At 38.4% G+C, this 19,049-nt stretch overlaps 3 protein-coding genes across 4 annotated transcripts in view; 2 read left to right on the top strand and 1 right to left on the bottom strand.

Annotated features, from left to right (window-relative positions):
- The window catches only part of nek4 (NIMA-related kinase 4), a 32,935-nt gene extending 28,579 nt beyond the window's left edge, over positions 1 to 4,356 (top strand). Inside the window, exon 16 of the mRNA XM_056236704.1 lies at positions 4,247 to 4,356. Coding sequence (XP_056092679.1) covers positions 4,247 to 4,345 — 99 coding nt within the window. The 3' untranslated portion in view covers positions 4,346 to 4,356. The remainder of the gene's footprint in view (positions 1 to 4,246) is intronic.
- Positions 4,357 to 4,730: 374 nt separating this feature from the next.
- On the bottom strand, positions 4,731 to 6,019 carry spcs1 (signal peptidase complex subunit 1). Of its 2 annotated transcripts, none has more exons than XM_056236687.1 (4): positions 5,868 to 6,019; positions 5,224 to 5,283; positions 5,064 to 5,150; positions 4,731 to 4,993 (listed from the first exon to the last, which is right to left on the bottom strand). In XM_056236687.1, the coding sequence occupies exons 1-4, from the start codon at positions 5,901 to 5,903 to the stop codon at positions 4,862 to 4,864; spliced, it is 315 nt and encodes a 104-aa protein (XP_056092662.1). In that variant the 5' UTR covers positions 5,904 to 6,019; the 3' UTR covers positions 4,731 to 4,861. The 2 variants fall into 2 exon arrangements, with proteins under 2 accessions (XP_056092662.1, XP_056092661.1); XM_056236686.1 differs by having other exon boundaries at positions 5,850 to 6,008.
- A 955-nt stretch (positions 6,020 to 6,974) lies between these two features.
- Positions 6,975 to 18,907, top strand: glt8d1 (glycosyltransferase 8 domain containing 1). Its single transcript, XM_056236685.1, has 10 exons — positions 6,975 to 7,118; positions 7,333 to 7,380; positions 7,468 to 7,566; positions 7,644 to 7,854; positions 8,596 to 8,704; positions 8,789 to 8,873; positions 12,032 to 12,144; positions 12,383 to 12,549; positions 14,660 to 14,772; positions 18,721 to 18,907. Exons 2-10 carry the CDS (start codon positions 7,365 to 7,367, stop codon positions 18,903 to 18,905), a joined length of 1,098 nt encoding a protein of 365 aa, XP_056092660.1. The 5' UTR covers positions 6,975 to 7,118; positions 7,333 to 7,364; the 3' UTR covers positions 18,906 to 18,907.
- The last annotated feature ends 142 nt before the right edge of the window (positions 18,908 to 19,049 follow it).

The following is a 19,049-nucleotide window of genomic DNA, read 5'->3' as shown; positions in this document are numbered from 1 at the left end:
GGCAATATCAGCTGCTTGGTAAAAAAAAAGTACATTAAAGATCAAATCCACGTACAATCACTAGTGATCATTAAATCCCTTTTAACAGTTTATTTCACAGACTTAGACAAGTCTTCTACTTTTCCCCACAAAACCTTTAGTATTAGCATTACAAACACTGAATTAATACCAACATATACAATTAAGTAAAGGACATGCTATATCAGATAATTGGGAATGTTGGACATATAACAGCAATAGACTGTTTTTTTGCAGTACTATCTTATATTTATGAGCGTTAAAGCAAGACTATGTAAACAAAAAAACACAGCCACTGTCCAAAAGTGGCAATTATAGGATAACAGACACAGCAATGCATCATGTTCTGTAAGATCATCATGTTTGTAGCATGATCCAGCGGATTAAACGTACAAAATATATTTCAGGCCTAGTGGAGTTGGTAACTAATAATAGTAGTAAATATGTAAAGTTGTATAAAATGGAGATACTCAAAATAGCAAGAAAAAATTACCTCAAATAATGTGTATTTAATGATTGGATTCCACAACTGATTAAAAAAAAAATACATATACAAGACAATACAGCATTTACTGTAGGTGTACCAAGTGAACAAAATTTACTGATGGCTTAATTTAAGAAATTTTCTATTGCCCTTCTGATTTGGCTGGGAGATTCTCTGATTTTGGGTGCGCAACAGTGAGTTTGTCCAGTATCTTCACCCCAAAATGGCGGCCGCGCTCATGCCGCGCTACCGAAGCGCCACCTAGTGGCTGTTACCAAAAAAGCATCGGAGTTTCGCCTCTTGTTCTTCTATACTCTTTGCTAAAGTCCTTGAGCTTGAGCAGACCTTTGACTCACTGTACTTTAGAAAGACATCAGAATCAATACGCCATTGAAAATGATGTTTACAAACAAATCATGATTCATCATTAACTGTTGTTGTGTATAATGTATTCAACATTTTTGATACAGTGCAGTACAGTACACCACACGTACACACAAATTACATACTCTGGGGGGCCTTAAAGCAGCACTCGGTTACTTTTCAACCTTCATAATATATTTCCAAGTCTCTTGTGATGGTACATCGACTTACAATAGGTTGAATGACACGTCTGCCATAGTCTGACGGGGTCTGTAGCGTTTTTAATCGTACTTTTAAACTTCAGGTTTCGGGTAGTAACCGGCGAACAAAGAGAACTACAAAATTCGACTGCTTTACGGCATATACGTCACTTCCACCACCACCCCCACTTCCTTAAAATCGGACATGCGAGCCAAATGTTATAGTCATGGCCGAAGCAGCACAGAAAAACAAGAAAGCAAAGGTTTTATCGGAGCAAAGCAAAAAGAGAAAAAGAGAAAGTGATCGCGTTAAAGGCAGAACGAGGATCAACATTATTGGTTGTCAACAAATGCACGTGCATGTAGGATGACAGAGTTTAGACAGTAGTAGAGGTCTAGAGGACAATACTGTTTCCCAACTGCAGAGATGGGACCAAGTCACACATGTGCAAGTCTCAAGTAAGTCTCAAGTCTTAACCTTCAAGTCTCAAGTAAGTCCCAAGTATTTTTTTCCTGGGCAAGTCAAGTCAAGTCAAGTCACAGGCTATGTCAAGTCAATTCAAGTCAAGTCCTGTAGTAGGTCAAGTCAAGTCACCTTATTATTGTAAATTTACCTGCAGAATTTTTATCTTACCTGCAGAATTTGATCTTTTCAAACCAGTTTGGTTTGAAATGAACAGAGGCGCATTCGGAAGTGCATTTAGGTATAATGACACATTCATTCACTTTTCTCTTTCGCGCAGGTCATGTTTTGAAAGTCAGTGTCCTGTAGCTTACTAATTTAAAGAAATAAAAATGTATACAAAAATGTGATGATGTCCGACTACTTTTATGAAGAAGAAAGCCTTAAGTTTTCAAAAACCATTAGACATATGACCCACTATTCTGCTTCGTGTATATATCAATGAATTCAAACGTGCGTTGGCTGGCACTGAGCCAGAGACATACGCTCTCAGTGCTGTCATACATAACAACTAATCAGTGTTTTCAACCACATAATTTTTATTTTAGGTTTCAGACATTTAAATACACATAAGTAGGCCTACTAGCAAAAAAAATGTACACACTGATGTCTATGGAAGCGTCAGTAATAATCCTTTCCATTATAATAAGACGACACGTTTTATTCATATCCGATACACATTGTGTAAATAGATTTACATTTTACACTATTCTTCTCCCAGTTCACCGGTCACTTACTTTCATGTATTTTGTGAGAAGTTGAGAAATTGACGTGTTGTAAACTAACATGGCGCCACCCATTCGCACATACAGCTCAACTATGCGATGATATACAGGCATTTAAACAACAAAACACATCCACTTCCACATATTTGACAATCGGAATATCAGTGTTTCATGTTATAGCTAATACATTTGTGAACATTTTGAATAAAACAGGAAAAATGACATAAAAGCAGATCATCAATGATCATTCATTCAGCGCTGTGTTATGGTTGCGCTGTGTCACGTGACAAGCAATGACGCGTCACCATGGAAACATTAAAGTGAGTGACAGGTTCTAAATAACGGTCGCCTAGAAAACCTCACGCTGGGGGATCAGTTAGAATAGTTTAAACTTACTTGTGAAAGGGTTATGGCTACTTTAGCTATTATTACATTAGCTAACTACCAACTAACCAGATAACATTAACAAATTGACAAGCACTTACTGGGCAGAATGGCTCTTCAAATGACGGACGAAATATGAGGTTGTCGTCTGGCTGCCCGCAATGTTAATGTTGCATGTCTTGCAAAGCGCTGTTCGTCTTTTGCCATCTTGTGAATAATTCTTGAAGCCGAAAGCGATGACCCTCGGTACCCCTCCGGCCGACATTTTGATGTAAGATCTAAGTGGGCGTGGTGTGCGTAAGGTACGCATGACTGATGATAGTGTCGTGATCCAGTCATGACAACGCTATTCTCAGCCTGCGCTCCAGCTGGATCAACTTGTTTGTTTTTTAAATAATTTATATATTTTATATTCAAACTGAAAACATGATGTGATTAACACTCAAGTCATTCAAGTCATCGTGTCTCAAGTCAAGTCAAGTCCCGAGTCTTTAACTTCCAAGTCCGAGTCAAGTCTCAAGTATTTCATTTTATGTCAAGTCAAGTCACAAGTCATAAAAATAGCGACTCGAGTCGACTCGAGTCCAAGTCACCAAGTCACAAGTCCCCATGTCTGCCCAACTGTAGGGGGACCCCACCCCGAGAGCAAAAGTTCCCTGGTGTTACTTTAAGATTACATTTTATACATCTTAAATATATTTAATCCTATTTATAAAGGTGCATTATAGCTCAAGTCTCAACGTTCCTCTCCTTAAAAATGAAGTTTGCGTATGTGTAAGTGGTTTGGGGAATCATTTAGAATACTCTAAATTCATGAACAATAGAGGTTAAGAACAAATTGATGTGAGAATGCACAAATTAGACAAATTTCTTGTGCATATAAATCTAAATAATCAATGCAAATAGTGCATGAGACCCATTGATGTTAGAGTACTGGTTACCCTTTATTTTCCTGTTTATCCCTGTAAAGATGCTTCGAAACAATCTGTATTGTAGGTGACTTAGGGCTGCACGATTATGACAAAAAAAATCATAATTGTCGATTATTGCCTTGAAATTGTAATTGCGATTATCAAAATTTACATTTAATGATATTTTGAACAGCTTTATGCCATTGTTTGAAGCGACTGCATGCCATATTGTTATATCAAAATAAACCAACTGAAAACTCCTCCTGAAAAATTTTCATTGCTTTTATATAGCATTAAGCCTCAAATGTCAAATATTTAAAAAAAAATGTAAGAAACCAAACCAAAGTAAAAATATTCATGGTATTATAATGTTACACTAACTAAAATTAAAACAATGGGGAAAATACCCTTAACATAAGCTGTAGAAAGAAAGAAAAAACTCATCTTAAGCACACAGAAAAATGTAAGTGGACTTTTTGTAATTGTGGCTTTGAACGATTACATAATTGTGGCATCCATAATTGTAATCGCCATTACAAATTCGATTAATTGTGCAGCCCTAGGTGACTTGACTAAAGGGGATGTATTTATAGAAAACAGTTTGCTAAATGGCAAAAAAACAACAACATGAAAGCAGTTTAAGAAGACATAATAAATAGCAGTTAGACTGATATTTCTATTCCTTTCTTTCTATCCAGCATTTACTGCATGAGCAAATGGGGGAGGAAAAATACAAGCGGTACGCAGTGAAAGTGCGACAGCTGAAGTTCTTTGAGGACGTCGCATTCAAAGATTGAGCCGGATCAGATGCGCAACACTGATGTACCATTACTGACAACCGGCTGGAGCAACACTTCACTGAAGCCTCCCATCAACAATCACTGTTACTTTTGTAAATGTATAGTGATATAACTGAGCTTAACACTAGATCTGCAATAAAGCTATGTTATTATGCACCTTTAAATTTCACAAAAGCGTTATTTTATATTGGAAATGTGAACCTATGCTATGTAGAATTTGAGAGCAAGACATTGAACATAGTTTAATAGTTCTCCTATTTTCTGGACTGTATATTTATATGCTGATGAATAATGTAAATCAATAAGAAATGATTTTTAATAAATGACATTTTCAGGAATGCTGTTTTCTTTTGCATCTCCATTGAAAAAAGTTCCACACAAATAAACCAAACACAGTTCTTTATTACACATATTGAATGTTGAAACGGTGACAAAAATGGATGGGTTTTCATATAGATTGTTTGTTTCTACTGTATATCTATATGGCTTTGCTGTGCCAAATCCCAGCTAACATCACTTGTGCTTCTTCTTCTTCTGACTCGGATTCTCCTGAGGTTTGTCACGGTTTTCTCCGGATGTCTCGGGCACGGCCGGCTGCCAGCTCAGAGGGTTTCTTCTGTACATCGGCCAGGGCGGCAGGGTGAGCTGAAGAACAGGACGGCCAGAATTACACACGAAAACTTTACATCAAGCAAACAGAAGTCTTGTGACATACCAGACAGGAGACGGAGAATCCAGCCAACATTATGTAAACCGTCCACCCAAACTGCTGAATAAATAATCCATAGATGAAGCCGATCACCTGCGAGATGAAAGACGTGAGGCAGAGGAGAGATGACAATGTTGAGATGGCTTTACAAGGTGTTGTTACTTACCGCTGACACCAGAATGATTCCTTGGAAAATTTGCTCGGCAAGTTTCTGTCCCTTATAGTCCTGCAAATAATCAGTGTGAATATATGAATACTCATGTTTGTGTGATGAATTATACACAAGCAAGCCATCAGGAATGTGTTGTATTAGAAACGTTAGAACTGTAGATTATAATGCATAAGACACTTTCTCTTGGAATAGGTTATGCAATAAATAGGCTACTAATAACATATTTCAAATATTAGTGTAAATAAATACTTGGGCACATTTCAACCGCAAAATACATTTAACGAATTACGTCATAAATATGTGGATCAATACAGTGAGTCTAGTAAGAAATATTTTTTTCATAAACGTTAACTTACATCAACAATTACTGACAAATTAATAACCTGACTCGCAAAGCTGTTGAGTGCACACTAGATTTATACATTTCGTTCAAACACCAGCACTAGCTAATTGGTGTCATTGTGCTTATTACAGCAGCAAAACCAACGTTTTATTTGATATAATTTAATATTTACACAGGAGCGTCGCTAATGCGTTAGCTGCTAACAACATATGTCAGTGTTTTAAAACTGCTCTAAACAACACCACTGAACTCACAATATAAACACGTGCATGCTTACCATCACAGGAAGGCTTACCATGTGTGTCGGAATGGATTTAAACATTGAAAGCATTTTGAAATAACAAAATAAAGCTGCTAGATAATTTTATTCAGAAGAGAGTGATGGTTTGGTTTCCTGTTTGAAAGTGTGTACGTAGAGATCCGCAGGAGGACCCCTTAAAAACATCGACCGGCTAAAATGCTTCCATTCTGCACAGATCAGAGAAAAATACCTCTTGTGATCTCTCGGTGCAGATGTGGCTTAAATAATAGGATGATAAGCTTTCAAACGCTGTCTCAGTGGAATTCTAAATTAAAAGAAAAAATTATGTTTTTAATCAGGCGGTATGCCAGACGCAAATTTCAGACCATTTATGGTCAAGGGCGTGTTGAAGTACGTCATCAGCCGCTGGAACGATCAGATCTGTAATCCATAAGGGAACGTAAGGATTTTGATTCATCTCAATGACTTTGTATCATTTCATTTCATTCTGAATTGTTCTTTGATTTTGTAAGTGGTCAAAAAAACTGTAAGTTGCGTTGTTACACCAGAAGATGGCAAAAAGCAAAAGTTTTCGAGTCAGTGACTTTTTAATTCATTCTTTACTTTAAATGCACAGAGTCATGGCCGAAACGAGTCTTGTTATGTTTTATTTTGTATTAAGCGATACAATATCAGTTCATTCAGTTTCATGGAAGATGTCTTGTTCAGTGATTTAGATTCCGTTTCAAGTGGCTTTATTGCCATGGCAAAAAATAAGTATTTACGTTGCCGAAGCATTAATAACATTAAATTAAAGACATACACATTTACACAAACAATTCAAAAAGGATTGTTTTTTAATTGTTTGGCAATTCAAATGTTTTTGAATTGTTGAACAATTCTTTTCCTTCGCAAAAGTTTGCGAAGGAAACCGGCGCTCTGATCAGACTCAAATCACCGACTCGTTCTGTGAACTGAAGGGGGCGTGTTCGTTCAATGGGTCAAGCCAATTAAATGCTTCTTTACAGACCGCACTCGAATGCTATTGGCTCTCGCTGCAATCTGTCTGGGAGTCAGTGAATCGAAGTGTGCGAGACTGATTCGTTCGTTCACTTAAAAGATTCGTTCAAAACACCAGTCGACTCAGGCTGTTGTCTATCCTGATACTATATAACCAGTGAAAGGTCTACTCTTTTCGGCTCTGGCGTGTTCACTGCAGGACTGAAGGGTAACTGCTGGACTTGTTGATGTTGAGTTGGCGTTTTGGATGAAGAGCCGAAGAGAGTCCAGACGATATAATAAAAGGTTTAGTACACACACCTGCAGTTTTCAAGGCTTTATGATTGAGCAGTTTTGGACTTTGCTAAAATGCATTTCGTTTGTATATGCAGGGATTTCTTTACTTGTATGATTTAATTTTTAACCTTCTTGTGTTATATTCCGCTTCAACCTGATGTTAAATATGTCTGCCTGTCGTTTTCTTTCCTGCTCACTCATGTTAGTGTTTGTTTTCATTCAGAATTCAAACTCAAGTGCTTTTGTTCGAGTGTCATGACTGTACGCAGAGGTAAGTATATTCGAATATATATATACCAGGTGTTAAGCATTGCTTTCTTCAAACTTTATCATTTAACATATAACCTCTCTTTTCCAGTGAATGTGGTTATTCTTGTGCTGCTTGCCATCGCTTTTTTGATCATTTTGCATCGAAATCTGCTAAATCTCAATGATTTCCTGAAGCAAGAGAATCCAGGTATGAAGATGGTGAAGTTGAACAGTTTTTGGCACCCTGAAATGCAGCACCTCACTGATCTTCCTTTGTGTTTGCAGACACCGTGCCCGGGATGGTCCTGCCCTTTGAGACGGACCTCCTGTCGGGTCATAAGGTCATCAGAACAGGAGATGAGATCCCAGTGCTCATCACCGCTCCAGAGGAGAGACTGGGAGCTGCTGTCACCGCCATGAACAGCATCTACCGCAACAGCAAAGCTAATGTAGTGTTCAACATAGTGACTCTGAATGAGTCTGTGGTTCATCTCAGGTACACTATATCGCATTATTAAACCAGGGGTTTATTAAACCAACGGGTCCGCAAGGGAGTGCTTTGGGGTCCATTAAAACGTTTACAGAAAAATAATACAGTACCGGTCAAAAGTTTGGAAACATTACTATTTTAATATTTTTGAAAGAAGTCTCTAATGCTCATCAAAAATACAGAAAAACGTTTAAAATATTATTACGATTTAAAATACTGGTTTTCTATTTTAATATACTTTAAAATATAATTCATTTCTGTGATGCAAAGCTGAATTTTCAGCATCATTACTGTGGTCTTTAGTGGCACATGATAGTTTGGAAATCTTTTTAATATGCTGGTTTATTATCAATGTTGGAAATGCTGCTTAATATTAATTTAAAAAAAATCTTTTTAAGTCAAGTCACCTTTATTTATATAGCGCTTTTACAATACAAATTGTTTCAAAGCAGCTTTACAGCAGCTTTACAGAGATAACAGGAACGTAAAGTTGTAATAGTATTGTTAAATTCAAAATTAAATGTTAAAAATTGTAACTGTTTATTCATCAATGAATCCTGAAAAAATTATGTATTAATGTATCAATTTGTGTATTAATCACCTGTATTAATCATCCACTTGTGATCTGATTGACCAAAACGGCAAATCTTCAGGTGTAAAAAGATTGAAAAGCCCTGTATCAAACTATATTGTGTTTCATTACCTGTGCTGTGATGATTCGGTACACATAATTATTTCTCATTCCAGGACCTGGTTGAGTAAGACTGACTTGAAACATAAAATTATCATTTTTGATCCGAAGATCCTGGCAGGGAAAATGTCTAATGATCCTCAGAAGGTGGAGGCAGTGAAGCCGGTAATCAAGTGCCAGTGCTTCTGTTTGAATAGAAGTGTGAATGCCAGTTATATATCATAACTGTATATGTATTTTATTTTTCAGTTGACCTTCGCCAGATTCTACATGCCAGTTTTCTTGCCAGATGCAGAGAAGGCAATTTACCTAGATGATGATGTAATTGTACAAGGTGAAGTGCATAGTTTTATCATTTTTAAACCCCAGAATTCACATATTGTCCACAGGCATATCCAAATATCTGTCCAATCACGTCAGTCTAGAATGAGAATATCGCCCGTCATTGCCCCTCTCTCTCTCTATATATATAAATATATATAAATATAAATATAGTTGATTGCTAAATTGAATTAGTAATTATGTCCACAACAAAATGTGAAGGCTCCTTTTCTGCTAAATTTACAGAAATTAGGAGTGCCCATAGATTAAAATATGTAACTAAAATGTATTAAATTTAAAGATTTAAAAAAATTTGAAGGGGGTATTAAATTCTTTTTTCTTTAAGCTTGTAAAGTAATCTTGAGGCTCCCTTGGAAGTTTGCTGTGGCCTCTAACGGACCCCAAACCACTGATTTAGGGTACACCAAATACAGCTTACTTTATCAAAACAACATAGTTATTTGTGGTGTTATATTCTAAACCGTTCAGGGCTCAACATTAAGAACTGCCTGATGGGACAGTCGACGGAAGTGCACACACCCGAAGCGCATACACCGAAAGCCAGCCAGATAGCGCACGAATAGCGAGGAGCGTTGTGTGCGTATGGATTGTGCAAATCTGATACCCGGTATCCTAAAAGTTTGGAATTGTTTTCCTTCCCGAAAAATCTAAAAGCCAAGGGGAGAGATAATGGGCGTGAATCAAGCAGTGTGGGAGACCCCGTTCACAACCATGTCGACAGGATTAACAATAACACCTATTGCTTGGAAGTTGGAAATAATTCCACAAGATTTATGGATAAATCTGGATAAACTGTTTGATTTATAATTATTAGATTATTTTCACATTTCACTTACCCTGCTGTGCACGAACATAGCTGTTCCTCAATTTGTGTGTTTCCCATGTGAATGATCAGCGTATGAGGCGGTTGCTGTTTGCACTGGGACTATAGGCTTTAGCTTCATTTTTTAAGAAATTATTCTCTGATCGGTTGCATATTATGTCGTGGTGGATATATCCCTCGAATGCATACTGGAGTCCCTTTTGTCTTGCTCTCTCAGATATTTCACATGTTCGCCAAAAATGACTAATTATCTCATTGGGAATGTCTGACAGCGGTGACGTACCAGGCGCGAAAGCTTGACAGGCGTAGCAACAGTAACTAGGGAGGGCGGGGCTTGGCGAAGAGTCAATTGAGTTTTTTTTTTTTTTTTATATATATATATATTTTTTTTTATTATGAGTGATCATAAACAGTTGGGGGGAAAGAAGCAAGTATATCAGTATATTGAATCCGTGGACTAGGTCTTAAAGCGACAGCCGGTTTAATAAACCTGCTGTCTGTGTCATTAATGTTAAACAAAGAGCAAAAGACAAAGAGAAAATCACTCGCTGCTCTTGACCGAATTACTTTTTTAACTTTAATTAGGATTTATCTATCAATACGCTGATTTCACGCAGAGTCGCGATTAATCATAGGAGAGTCGCGAATGCGATGGCGTATTGTTGTGTTTAATGTAGAAATTAGTTATTCTAAAAATGTACATACATTTCTTTCGTACTTTAGACTATATACAGTGAAATTCATTTATAAATAAAATTATTTTTTGTATATATGTAATTCAGAACGTAAAAAAAGAAGCAGGAACGAACTATAGACATATCCTATATTGGAACGACCTATAGACATATCCTATATTGGAACGAACTATAGACATATCCTATATTGCAACGACCTATAGACATATCCTATATTGGATATTAACATCCATCCGTGTAAATCGCGGCAGCAGCTTCAGGTTGGTAGTCCAAGGCATTGTTATATCTGTACTTCCGGGGTTCGATTTCAAAATGGCGGCTGCGTGAAATCAGCGTATGGAATCATCTTGGAGCGCTGCTTGCTGGAGGGACCTTTAAGTAATCCCAGAAGGTGCTCTTTGGTTGGGTTTCAAACTTGTATTTGTAGAAAAGAATATTCAAGGCACTTCTTCTGGAAAAGTTTTGTTCTACGACGTACATCACTACTGCAAAGATCGCAGTCAGCATCGTCAACTTCATTTTTGCAGCCGACACACACAAAAACACGTGTTTATTAATATACAATTAAAATGTCTCCTTGCTATATTTGACATATTCATAATCATTACTTTTGCCGGTTCTTTGTGACAGCTTTTAGGTGCTTTATTGGCAGCGCCACCCTTACATGTTACATGAACGTGTCACACCGCGTCACCACACCCCCAAAAGCATCGAGGTTTGTATCGAATTCTGTGTCAAAAATCGTTATACAAACCGAAATGTGGGTTTGGTGTATCCGTTACACAGCCCTATCAAATATAGTAACGCATTTTTTGGCGGCAACGGCGTTATTAAGATGGGAATAGTAATCAATTAGATCACTGCAAGTGACTGAAAAGTGAGCAGACATATGCGCTGAATTAGAGACAGGAAAGGTGAGTGGGTCCAATATCATTGGTCTTAAAAAGTGGGTGGGTCTTGTCCCTCACATATACCATGGTGCCGACGCCCATACTCACACACCAAACATTCTCATCTAGTTACTTATTAGAAACATAATATTTTTTAATATAAAAATAACAGTTTCAAACTTTGCGTTTTCAATACGGGTGTGTCATTTATGGTGTAGAACAAAACGTCCAAATATAGTAAACTTATGTTTAAAACAGACCTTATTTTACTTTGAAAAACCCCATCATAAAAACCCTTAAAAAAAAAACATTGGCGAATTAGTCTTCCAGGTGTTGACCTCATCCCTGCACCACTCTGTAATATTACATTTTTAATTCTAAATGATTTTAATTTAAAGTGGCATCCAGTTATATCATATATATATATATCAGTTTGTTATATATAACTTATATGTGGTGTGAAAATGGTTATTTTGTTTATAAAATGCTCAAATGTATTCAAATCCGATTTATTTGTCACATTGGAAATGAAAGGTAAAGTTCATTGTATTGTGGAATACAGTTGTCTTTGGTTTTATACTGCACATCCTATTACATGTACGTCATCTGCATATTTCACACATATAAAACGCACTTTCTGTATAAGTATGCATCGTATATATATACTGCAGAGGTATGGTACTGTGTGATTTTGATTCAAATACAGCAATAAGTGCTAATTGTCTTCTTTTCTATGGTTCAGGGGACATTCGGGAGCTTTTCGACACCAGTCTTAAGTTTGGACACGCAGCAGCGTTCTCCGAGGACTGCGACTCGTCCTCCTCTAAAGGCATGGTCAGAGGAGCTGGAAATCAGGTAGGATTATTCTCTAATGATCTTCTAAACTGCCTGGATTAGCAGTGGGATGACAAAGAGACACGGAGGAATGTGAAACTTGTTTATCCAAATATAGACATGGTTTTTGAATATATAAACCATTTATTTTCTATATTGTGGTATAAAATTATTCATCCAGCCCCAATTCAAAAAAGGTTTGCAGAACACATATTCCATTTATTTACATGGATTTGCTCATTTGTTTTGCCTGCTGCAGAACAGCTATATTGGTTTTCTGGACTTCAAGAAAGAGGCGATCAAGAAGCTGGGAATGAGAGCAAACACTTGCTCGTTCAACCCTGGAGTCTTTGTGGCCAATTTGACTGAGTGGAAGCAGCAGAACATCACCAGCCAGCTCGAGTTCTGGATGCAGCACAATGCTAAGTCAGTTTCATGTTTTATTACTTGTGTTGCGTTCTGCTTTATTATATCATTCATTCCTAAAATGTTAAAGGGGCGGTTCAGGATTTTGGACATCGGGCCTCATTTCCAAGTTAGCCTTAGTGTTATTTATCAGTGGAGACAGTTTAAAAAAATTCATCCAGTCGTTCCAGTTGCATAGTTCGCCGGTGCTAGGCTAGCGCGAGTCAACGGTAACTGCTAGCCTGCCATTAAAAACAGCTTTACCCACTCCACAGTTCACCAAAAGCAGATCAATTATAACGCCAGACTAACGATGTAAATGTCTGTTGAGAGAATAATGTTAGAAATCAAACTACCCTTTCATTGCATTGCAATAGTTATACTTTGTTCCCTGTATTTATTAGCGCAGTCTACAGCCGCGGCGGAGTGATATTAAGTTACCTAGGCAACCGGTACTTTTCGGCGCAGCACTACTAACCGGAGCAAAGTAAAATTCCGCCGCCGCTGAGAAACTAGTTCCTGTAAATGTAATGCGATCATTAGCCGTGTTTCCACTGTCGGGCCAGTGTGGGCCAGGGCTTTAAACGGGCCGTGCCGGGCTAATAGCCTCGGGCCAGTAGCACCGGGCCTGCGTTTCCACTGTCAGGCCAGAAGCTCCACAGCGCTTCACTAAAACACACCTCTCTGGAACAACGTCACACTAACCCATCATTTCACCAACAAATGGAAGTTTTATCAGAAAACTAATCAGAAATAAATCACTGGAAACAGCGTGCATTGCAAAACAAACATGATAAAAGCGACCGTTTGCTGAAATTTGTGTTGTTTACTTGAATATTTAAAACCCAAGGATCGATGTTTTACCACAGGTTTACAATAAAAAGTGATATATTGATCATGAATTAATGTGTCAAAATTGCACATTAGTCACACAGAAATAAATTACCATTAGGTTTCACAAAAGAAAGAGGACACGCTTACTTCTTCAGTCGCGTCTGTTTCTGTTTATTTGGTAGGCTAGTTACAGGACATATTTACATCACATTTAGAAAGAAAGATAATTTCTACAAATATATGCTACCAAAAATACGACCTGATGAGCTTTAGCACTTTCTCAACTCCCAGTAGGCTACAGATATTTTCAGTCAGATAAACAGAAAGCTCCCGAAAAAAAAGTTGCTTTATTTTATGATAGTCCGGTATAAAGAGACGAGACGTATGCTACTGACAGATCAAATAAAAACATGATTGTGATAGCCTTTAAGATTGGTCTGATTTCTTCAAGCGTTCACCATGTTTTTTTTACCATGCGGATCTTAGCTACTATGTTTACTATGGTAATGCAACGCGCATAGTCTTTTGCATCGCGTAGGCCTATACATTTTTTCTATCTTTAACGGTGATCATAATCCACATCGGATCACAAACAGAAGGCATTCAAACATGAAAGTGAGTTAAATTATTTTAAAAGTCTTTAATGCTGACAGAATCATTCGGCGCTCCTGTCTCTCGACTCAGGTAATCCCCGCCTCTGTTCGTAACCACTCCTCTAGCCCGAGCTGGCCCGCTTTGGCCCAAGGTATTCGACGGGCCAGAAATCCTGGCCGTTGGCCCCGAGTAAGCCCCGATCAAGCCCCGGAAGTGAAAGTGGAAACGCGACTGGCCCTGGCACGCACTAGCACGGCCCGGCCCTGGCCCGACAGTGGAAACGCGGCTACTGAGATGCAAGAGTAGTTTGATTTCTAACATTATTCTCTTAACAGACATTTACATCGATAGTCTGGCGTTATAATTATATTTGTGTTTGGTGAACTGTGGAGTGGGTAAAACTGTTTTTAATGGCAGGCTAGCAGTTACCGTTGACTCGCGCTAGCCTAGCACCGGCGAACTATGCAACTGGAACGACTGGATGAAATTTGTTGAAAACTGTCTCCACTGCTAAATAACACTAAGGCTAACTTGGAAATGAGGCCCGATGTCCAAAATCCTGAACCACCCCTTTAAGGGCAGCTGTTGTGTGTTGCAAGGCAAAGAACTGGAGTAAAATCTGTTTCCAGTGTTTAATCTGTTCACATCACCTAAGACGTCTCGGTCCAGGCCGCTAATGTTTTGTGTGGTCATTTTGCTTTAGAGAGGATCTTTACAGTAAGACTTTAGCGGACAGCATCACAACGCCTCCTATGCTCATCGTCTTCTACAAGCACCACTCGAACATCGATCCCATGTGGCACGTCCGACATCTCGGTAAGCAAGTCATTGAGGCTCAGGGCCCGTATTCATAAAGACTCAGAAAACTCTTAATTTAGCTTAAAAACTTTTACGTAGGACTCTTAGCTCAAGAGCGATTCGGGACCGATCTAAGAGCAACTCTGAGTAAGAAAAAGAGACAACTCTCATCTTAGTGAGGAGGCGGGGCTGACCCTGTTGCTATGTATGACACAATCTTTTGAAGACTGTGATTGGTTGGTTGTCCAAGAAGGAAAAAAAAGAGTGATTTAAGTATAGGGTCTATTCTAAGCCTTCACTTTGAAATTACATGCGTAATTTTTCCTATTTGACCGTTCTCTCACACACACACATTATATATGTGTATATAAATCCTTTTTTTTTTTTTTTTACCATGCTGTTAATTTCCTATATGGTATTTGATTGGCTTAGAATGATAAAAATTGTTCCACTCTTTCCAATTACACTGATTGCTGGCATGTCTATTTAAGTGCTGGTTTGAATGTTGGTTTTAATGTAACAAACATGGAATCAAAACCAAGAAGGACGAGAAAGCTGGACAGAGGAACAGTGTTTACTGTGAGCCCAGTTAGTGGATGAACACAAGGCCATCCTTAAAGGAACATTCGGGCCGGGTGTCAATCTATAGCGTCTTATTAACTCACTGTCATCCATTGTCCCTCTTCGTCTTTCTGCCATTTCTCCTCTGCTAAAGAAACTCTTAAGTCCTCGTCCGTACTCCTAACAACTTTGACCTTAAGACCTCTTTTAACCTGTTAAGTGTCACCCCCCTTTTTTTGAAGATCGTGAAAATGCACATTTCGAACTTAAAGGGGTCATATAATGGTACATGCACTTTTACAAGTTGATTGTACTGAAATGTGTGTTGGCAGTGCCTGTACACAACCAACATATAATGATAAAAATCCATCCAGTGTTTTTGTTTTAATCTCCTTATATGTTTTCCCCTGCCTCAAATCAAGCCGTTCGTTTTTGTGACGTCAATAAAACGGAAGCCCCTCCCACGACTGTTGATTGACGGGAGTGTTTCAACACAGACCCGCCCTCGCTCGTGAGCCAGCTGTCAATCATAGTCTGCGCGGACCGGCGCGGTCATTGTTGATATGCTGGAGCTCTGTCTATGAGCAGAATGGCGTCTAAGCGATTGTGGTGTTCTGTTCTTGGGTGTAATAACGAACACAGTCATTTTAATTTTCCTAAATCCGAACCGCTGAAGACGCAGTGGCTGAGTTTGTTTTCGAAGGGAATATTCCCCACGAGCAACGCCAATGCTCTCATGTTTGTGCGAATCATTTCACACACCAGACTGCTTTATAAACGAGGATCAGTATAAAGCTGGATTTGCTAAGAAGCTGCTCATGAATAAAGGATCGGTACCAGATATTCGTGTTCCTGCTGAACCTCCAGAAGAACGGAAGTGAGTGAAACGTTTTATTAAACTTTATATTAATCTTTGCAAATCGCTAGCTGCACGCTTCACGATGAATGCGTCTAAGGTTTACACTCAGGGTACATTACGGCATGTTTTCTATGTACGACATTCTCAATATAATTCATAATTCCACGTTTATACTGAACAACGCGTTATGGTTATTTTGTTATTGTGTTACAAACGGTGTACGCACAGAACAGAGAGGCGGGGTGAGCAAAGCTCATTATCATTTAAAGGCATATGCACTGAAACGGCATGCTGAAAACAGAGCTGTTTTTGACCAGTTAAAATAAGTGTTTTCTTACAATACTAATGAGAATTTTTAATTAAAGTATATTACAAACTTTTAATTTAGACCCTAAAGAATCATATTAGCTTGTACAAAAATGGCATTATATGACCCCTTTAAAGGTGAACTAAGTAACTTTTTTACCTTAACTGAACAGCTTTGGAGTCATTGTAATGTTTATATTACTGATTTCGTGTTGACTAGTGGTCGTCTCGCACCCCCTGGTGCCTGTGAGCCGCAAAACCACCCTTGCAACTTTGGGCCGGAGGGGCGCCGGCCTCAGTGTTAGGAAGTATCGTGTGAAATCAGGTCTCGCGAGGTAACGAATTGCTTTACAGCAAAAAACAGATCTGATAAAATGAGCAACCCGGCGCCGTATACATGTGGTGTTCGAGACGCACATACAATACAGACTGCCGACAGTTAAACAGGGCGCGCGCAGCTCTTAAAGGGGCCATACCTTATTTCCACTCGTTACAGCGTCCATCCTACTGAACAGGTACCGGTGTACAGGGGGAGGGGATCCGGCCGTGAGTGCTATTCACGACAGTACAAGTGCTCCACAGCGACTCTAGGGGTCGCTGTTTGACAAAAATGGAATTCCTACTTAGTGCTGCTTTAAATGGTTGTAATTCAAGAATGCTTTGGAATATAGACGTAAGGCTGGTCTAGTTTTAAAGAAGACGTTTGGCAGATTTTTGTAGAAGTGAAATAAATTAAGAAAGTGAAAAAGAAAAAAAATTATAGACGTTTGAATTTTATGAAAAAGTACAATGTAAAAATTAATTATTCATTTTTTATATAAAATATATATTTTCAAAACCTGGGTGACTAAAACTGCAAAAAGAAAAAAAAAAGCCAAAAATCTGAACAAGTTGTGTTTTAAATTTTAGGTTGATATCTTAAATGAGCTTTCAGTGAGATTTTGTTTGGGCGCAGTACCGAACGCTTCCACTAGATGACAACCAGACTCCATTACTGCCCATATAAGGGCGCCGCCATTTCCATATGTGTTTTGAGTGATAAGATAACCTGACTCCGCCAGATGGATTTGCTCCGCATATCCATCTGGAAACCTTCCGTTGAAGTAGTTTTGGTAAGGGGCGAAAATACTGGTTAGCTGATTGGCCTATGTTGGTGATAGACGGGCCAAATCAACCAATCAGATCAACGAAGCATATGACGTACTAACAGAGCGTATCTTTTCCTCTGAGAAAAGCCTCCAGAGCAGTGTTTTGCTCTTCTTTCAGTGAAGAAATACTCTGTAATTCCGATAAAACTTGCTCGATAGCCACGCTGATGCTAGTTTCATCCGCTGAAGCCGACATGTTCTTTAGACTGAACTGACGCGCTTCTCGTTGCGTCACACCTCAACCCGCCTCAAAGCCAACGCTGATTGGACGTTCGTTTGGTGAACTGCTCCCAAATTTTCTTTAACGGAAAGTATCCAGACTGATCTGCGAGTGAAACCTTGAAAGCTCGCGAGATCAGGATGGTCTCACGAGGCTAGTGATAAGAACCATTATTTCCACAGTTTTCATACAATTTATGAAGTAGAGATCCTATTCAGAAGTAATATGAGAAGTTTGGCAGATTTTGAAATGAATTCAACCTCTAAGAAACACATAAAAAGAACAAATATGTGCGTTATAGCTTCCTGCCACATCACAAATGGTGAATCTATAATTTTCTTTACATTAAAAAAAAATTCAGACTTTTTTTCTAAAATTGAATGGATGCTATCTTTTGAACTCTTGGCATGAAAACAAACTGATGTGGTTTCTACCCTTCTTTCATGTTCATCACTATTTCAAAATAAAGGTCTAAACACGCCTTAGGAGTATGAAAATATACTTGTTGCAAATTGATCAATTACGGCTCCTCTGTTATTTATTTTGAAAATCACCAAATATGGAAACTAGAGATTGTAAGCTTTTAAATGAAATATAGTTTGTCAAGATTAGTTTAGGTTTAGAATAGGATATTACCGTTTTAAAAATGTAATGGATTTGGGCCCGCCGGTGACACTTAAGGGTTAAGATACTTTCTGAATTACTTTTTACTAGGATTTTGTTCTTTAATTTTAAGAGTAAACACCCACATTTCTAAGAATTTTCTTAGAATTTAGATTCTTTATGAATACGGGCCCAGGTTCATAATGTAAAGCAGCTTTCCGAATCTCTTCGTGACCAATAGTTTTTAATTCTGATCTTTACGTTTCTAGGGGCGACAGGAGCGGGGAATCGGTATTCGGCTCAGTTTGTGAAGGCTGCTAAACTTCTCCATTGGAACGGACATTATAAACCGTGGGGAAGAACCTCCTCTTTTTCTGACATTTGGGACAAATGGTACATTCCAGATCCCACAGGTAAATTCCACACAATCCGGAGACACACGGAGGAAAAATAGACTGTGGTTTGGACTACATGCATACAAAAAAACAAAAACAAGTGCTTTGTGGAGGGACCTTGTCAGACATGTGGCTTTGTTCAGTGGATTTCTGGATGCAAAATATGGGGCCTTTGTAATGTCCTTTCAAGACACCTAGATACT

The sequence above is a fragment of the Rhinichthys klamathensis genome, unplaced genomic scaffold (assembly GCF_029890125.1).
Source record: "Rhinichthys klamathensis goyatoka isolate OS25496 unplaced genomic scaffold, OSU_Roscu_1.1 h1tg000461l_1, whole genome shotgun sequence".
NCBI classification, from domain to species: domain Eukaryota; kingdom Metazoa; phylum Chordata; class Actinopteri; order Cypriniformes; family Leuciscidae; genus Rhinichthys; species Rhinichthys klamathensis.
This window is presented reverse-complemented; position numbering and strand designations above follow the sequence as displayed.

Coding starts and splice junctions, on each gene's coding strand:
- spcs1 (XM_056236686.1), bottom strand. CDS start 5,903: ATGCTTTCAATGTTTAAATCCATTCCGACACACATGGTAAGCCTTCCT. Junction 5,284..5,849: donor TGGTAAGCCTTCCTGTGATG/GTAAGCATGCAC, acceptor GATTATTTGCAG/GACTATAAGGGACAGAAACT. Junction 5,151..5,223: donor GAATCATTCTGGTGTCAGCG/GTAAGTAACAAC, acceptor TTCATCTCGCAG/GTGATCGGCTTCATCTATGG.
- glt8d1 (XM_056236685.1), top strand. Junction 7,855..8,595: donor GAGTCTGTGGTTCATCTCAG/GTACACTATATC, acceptor TTCTCATTCCAG/GACCTGGTTGAGTAAGACTG. Junction 12,550..14,659: donor TGGATGCAGCACAATGCTAA/GTCAGTTTCATG, acceptor ATTTTGCTTTAG/AGAGGATCTTTACAGTAAGA.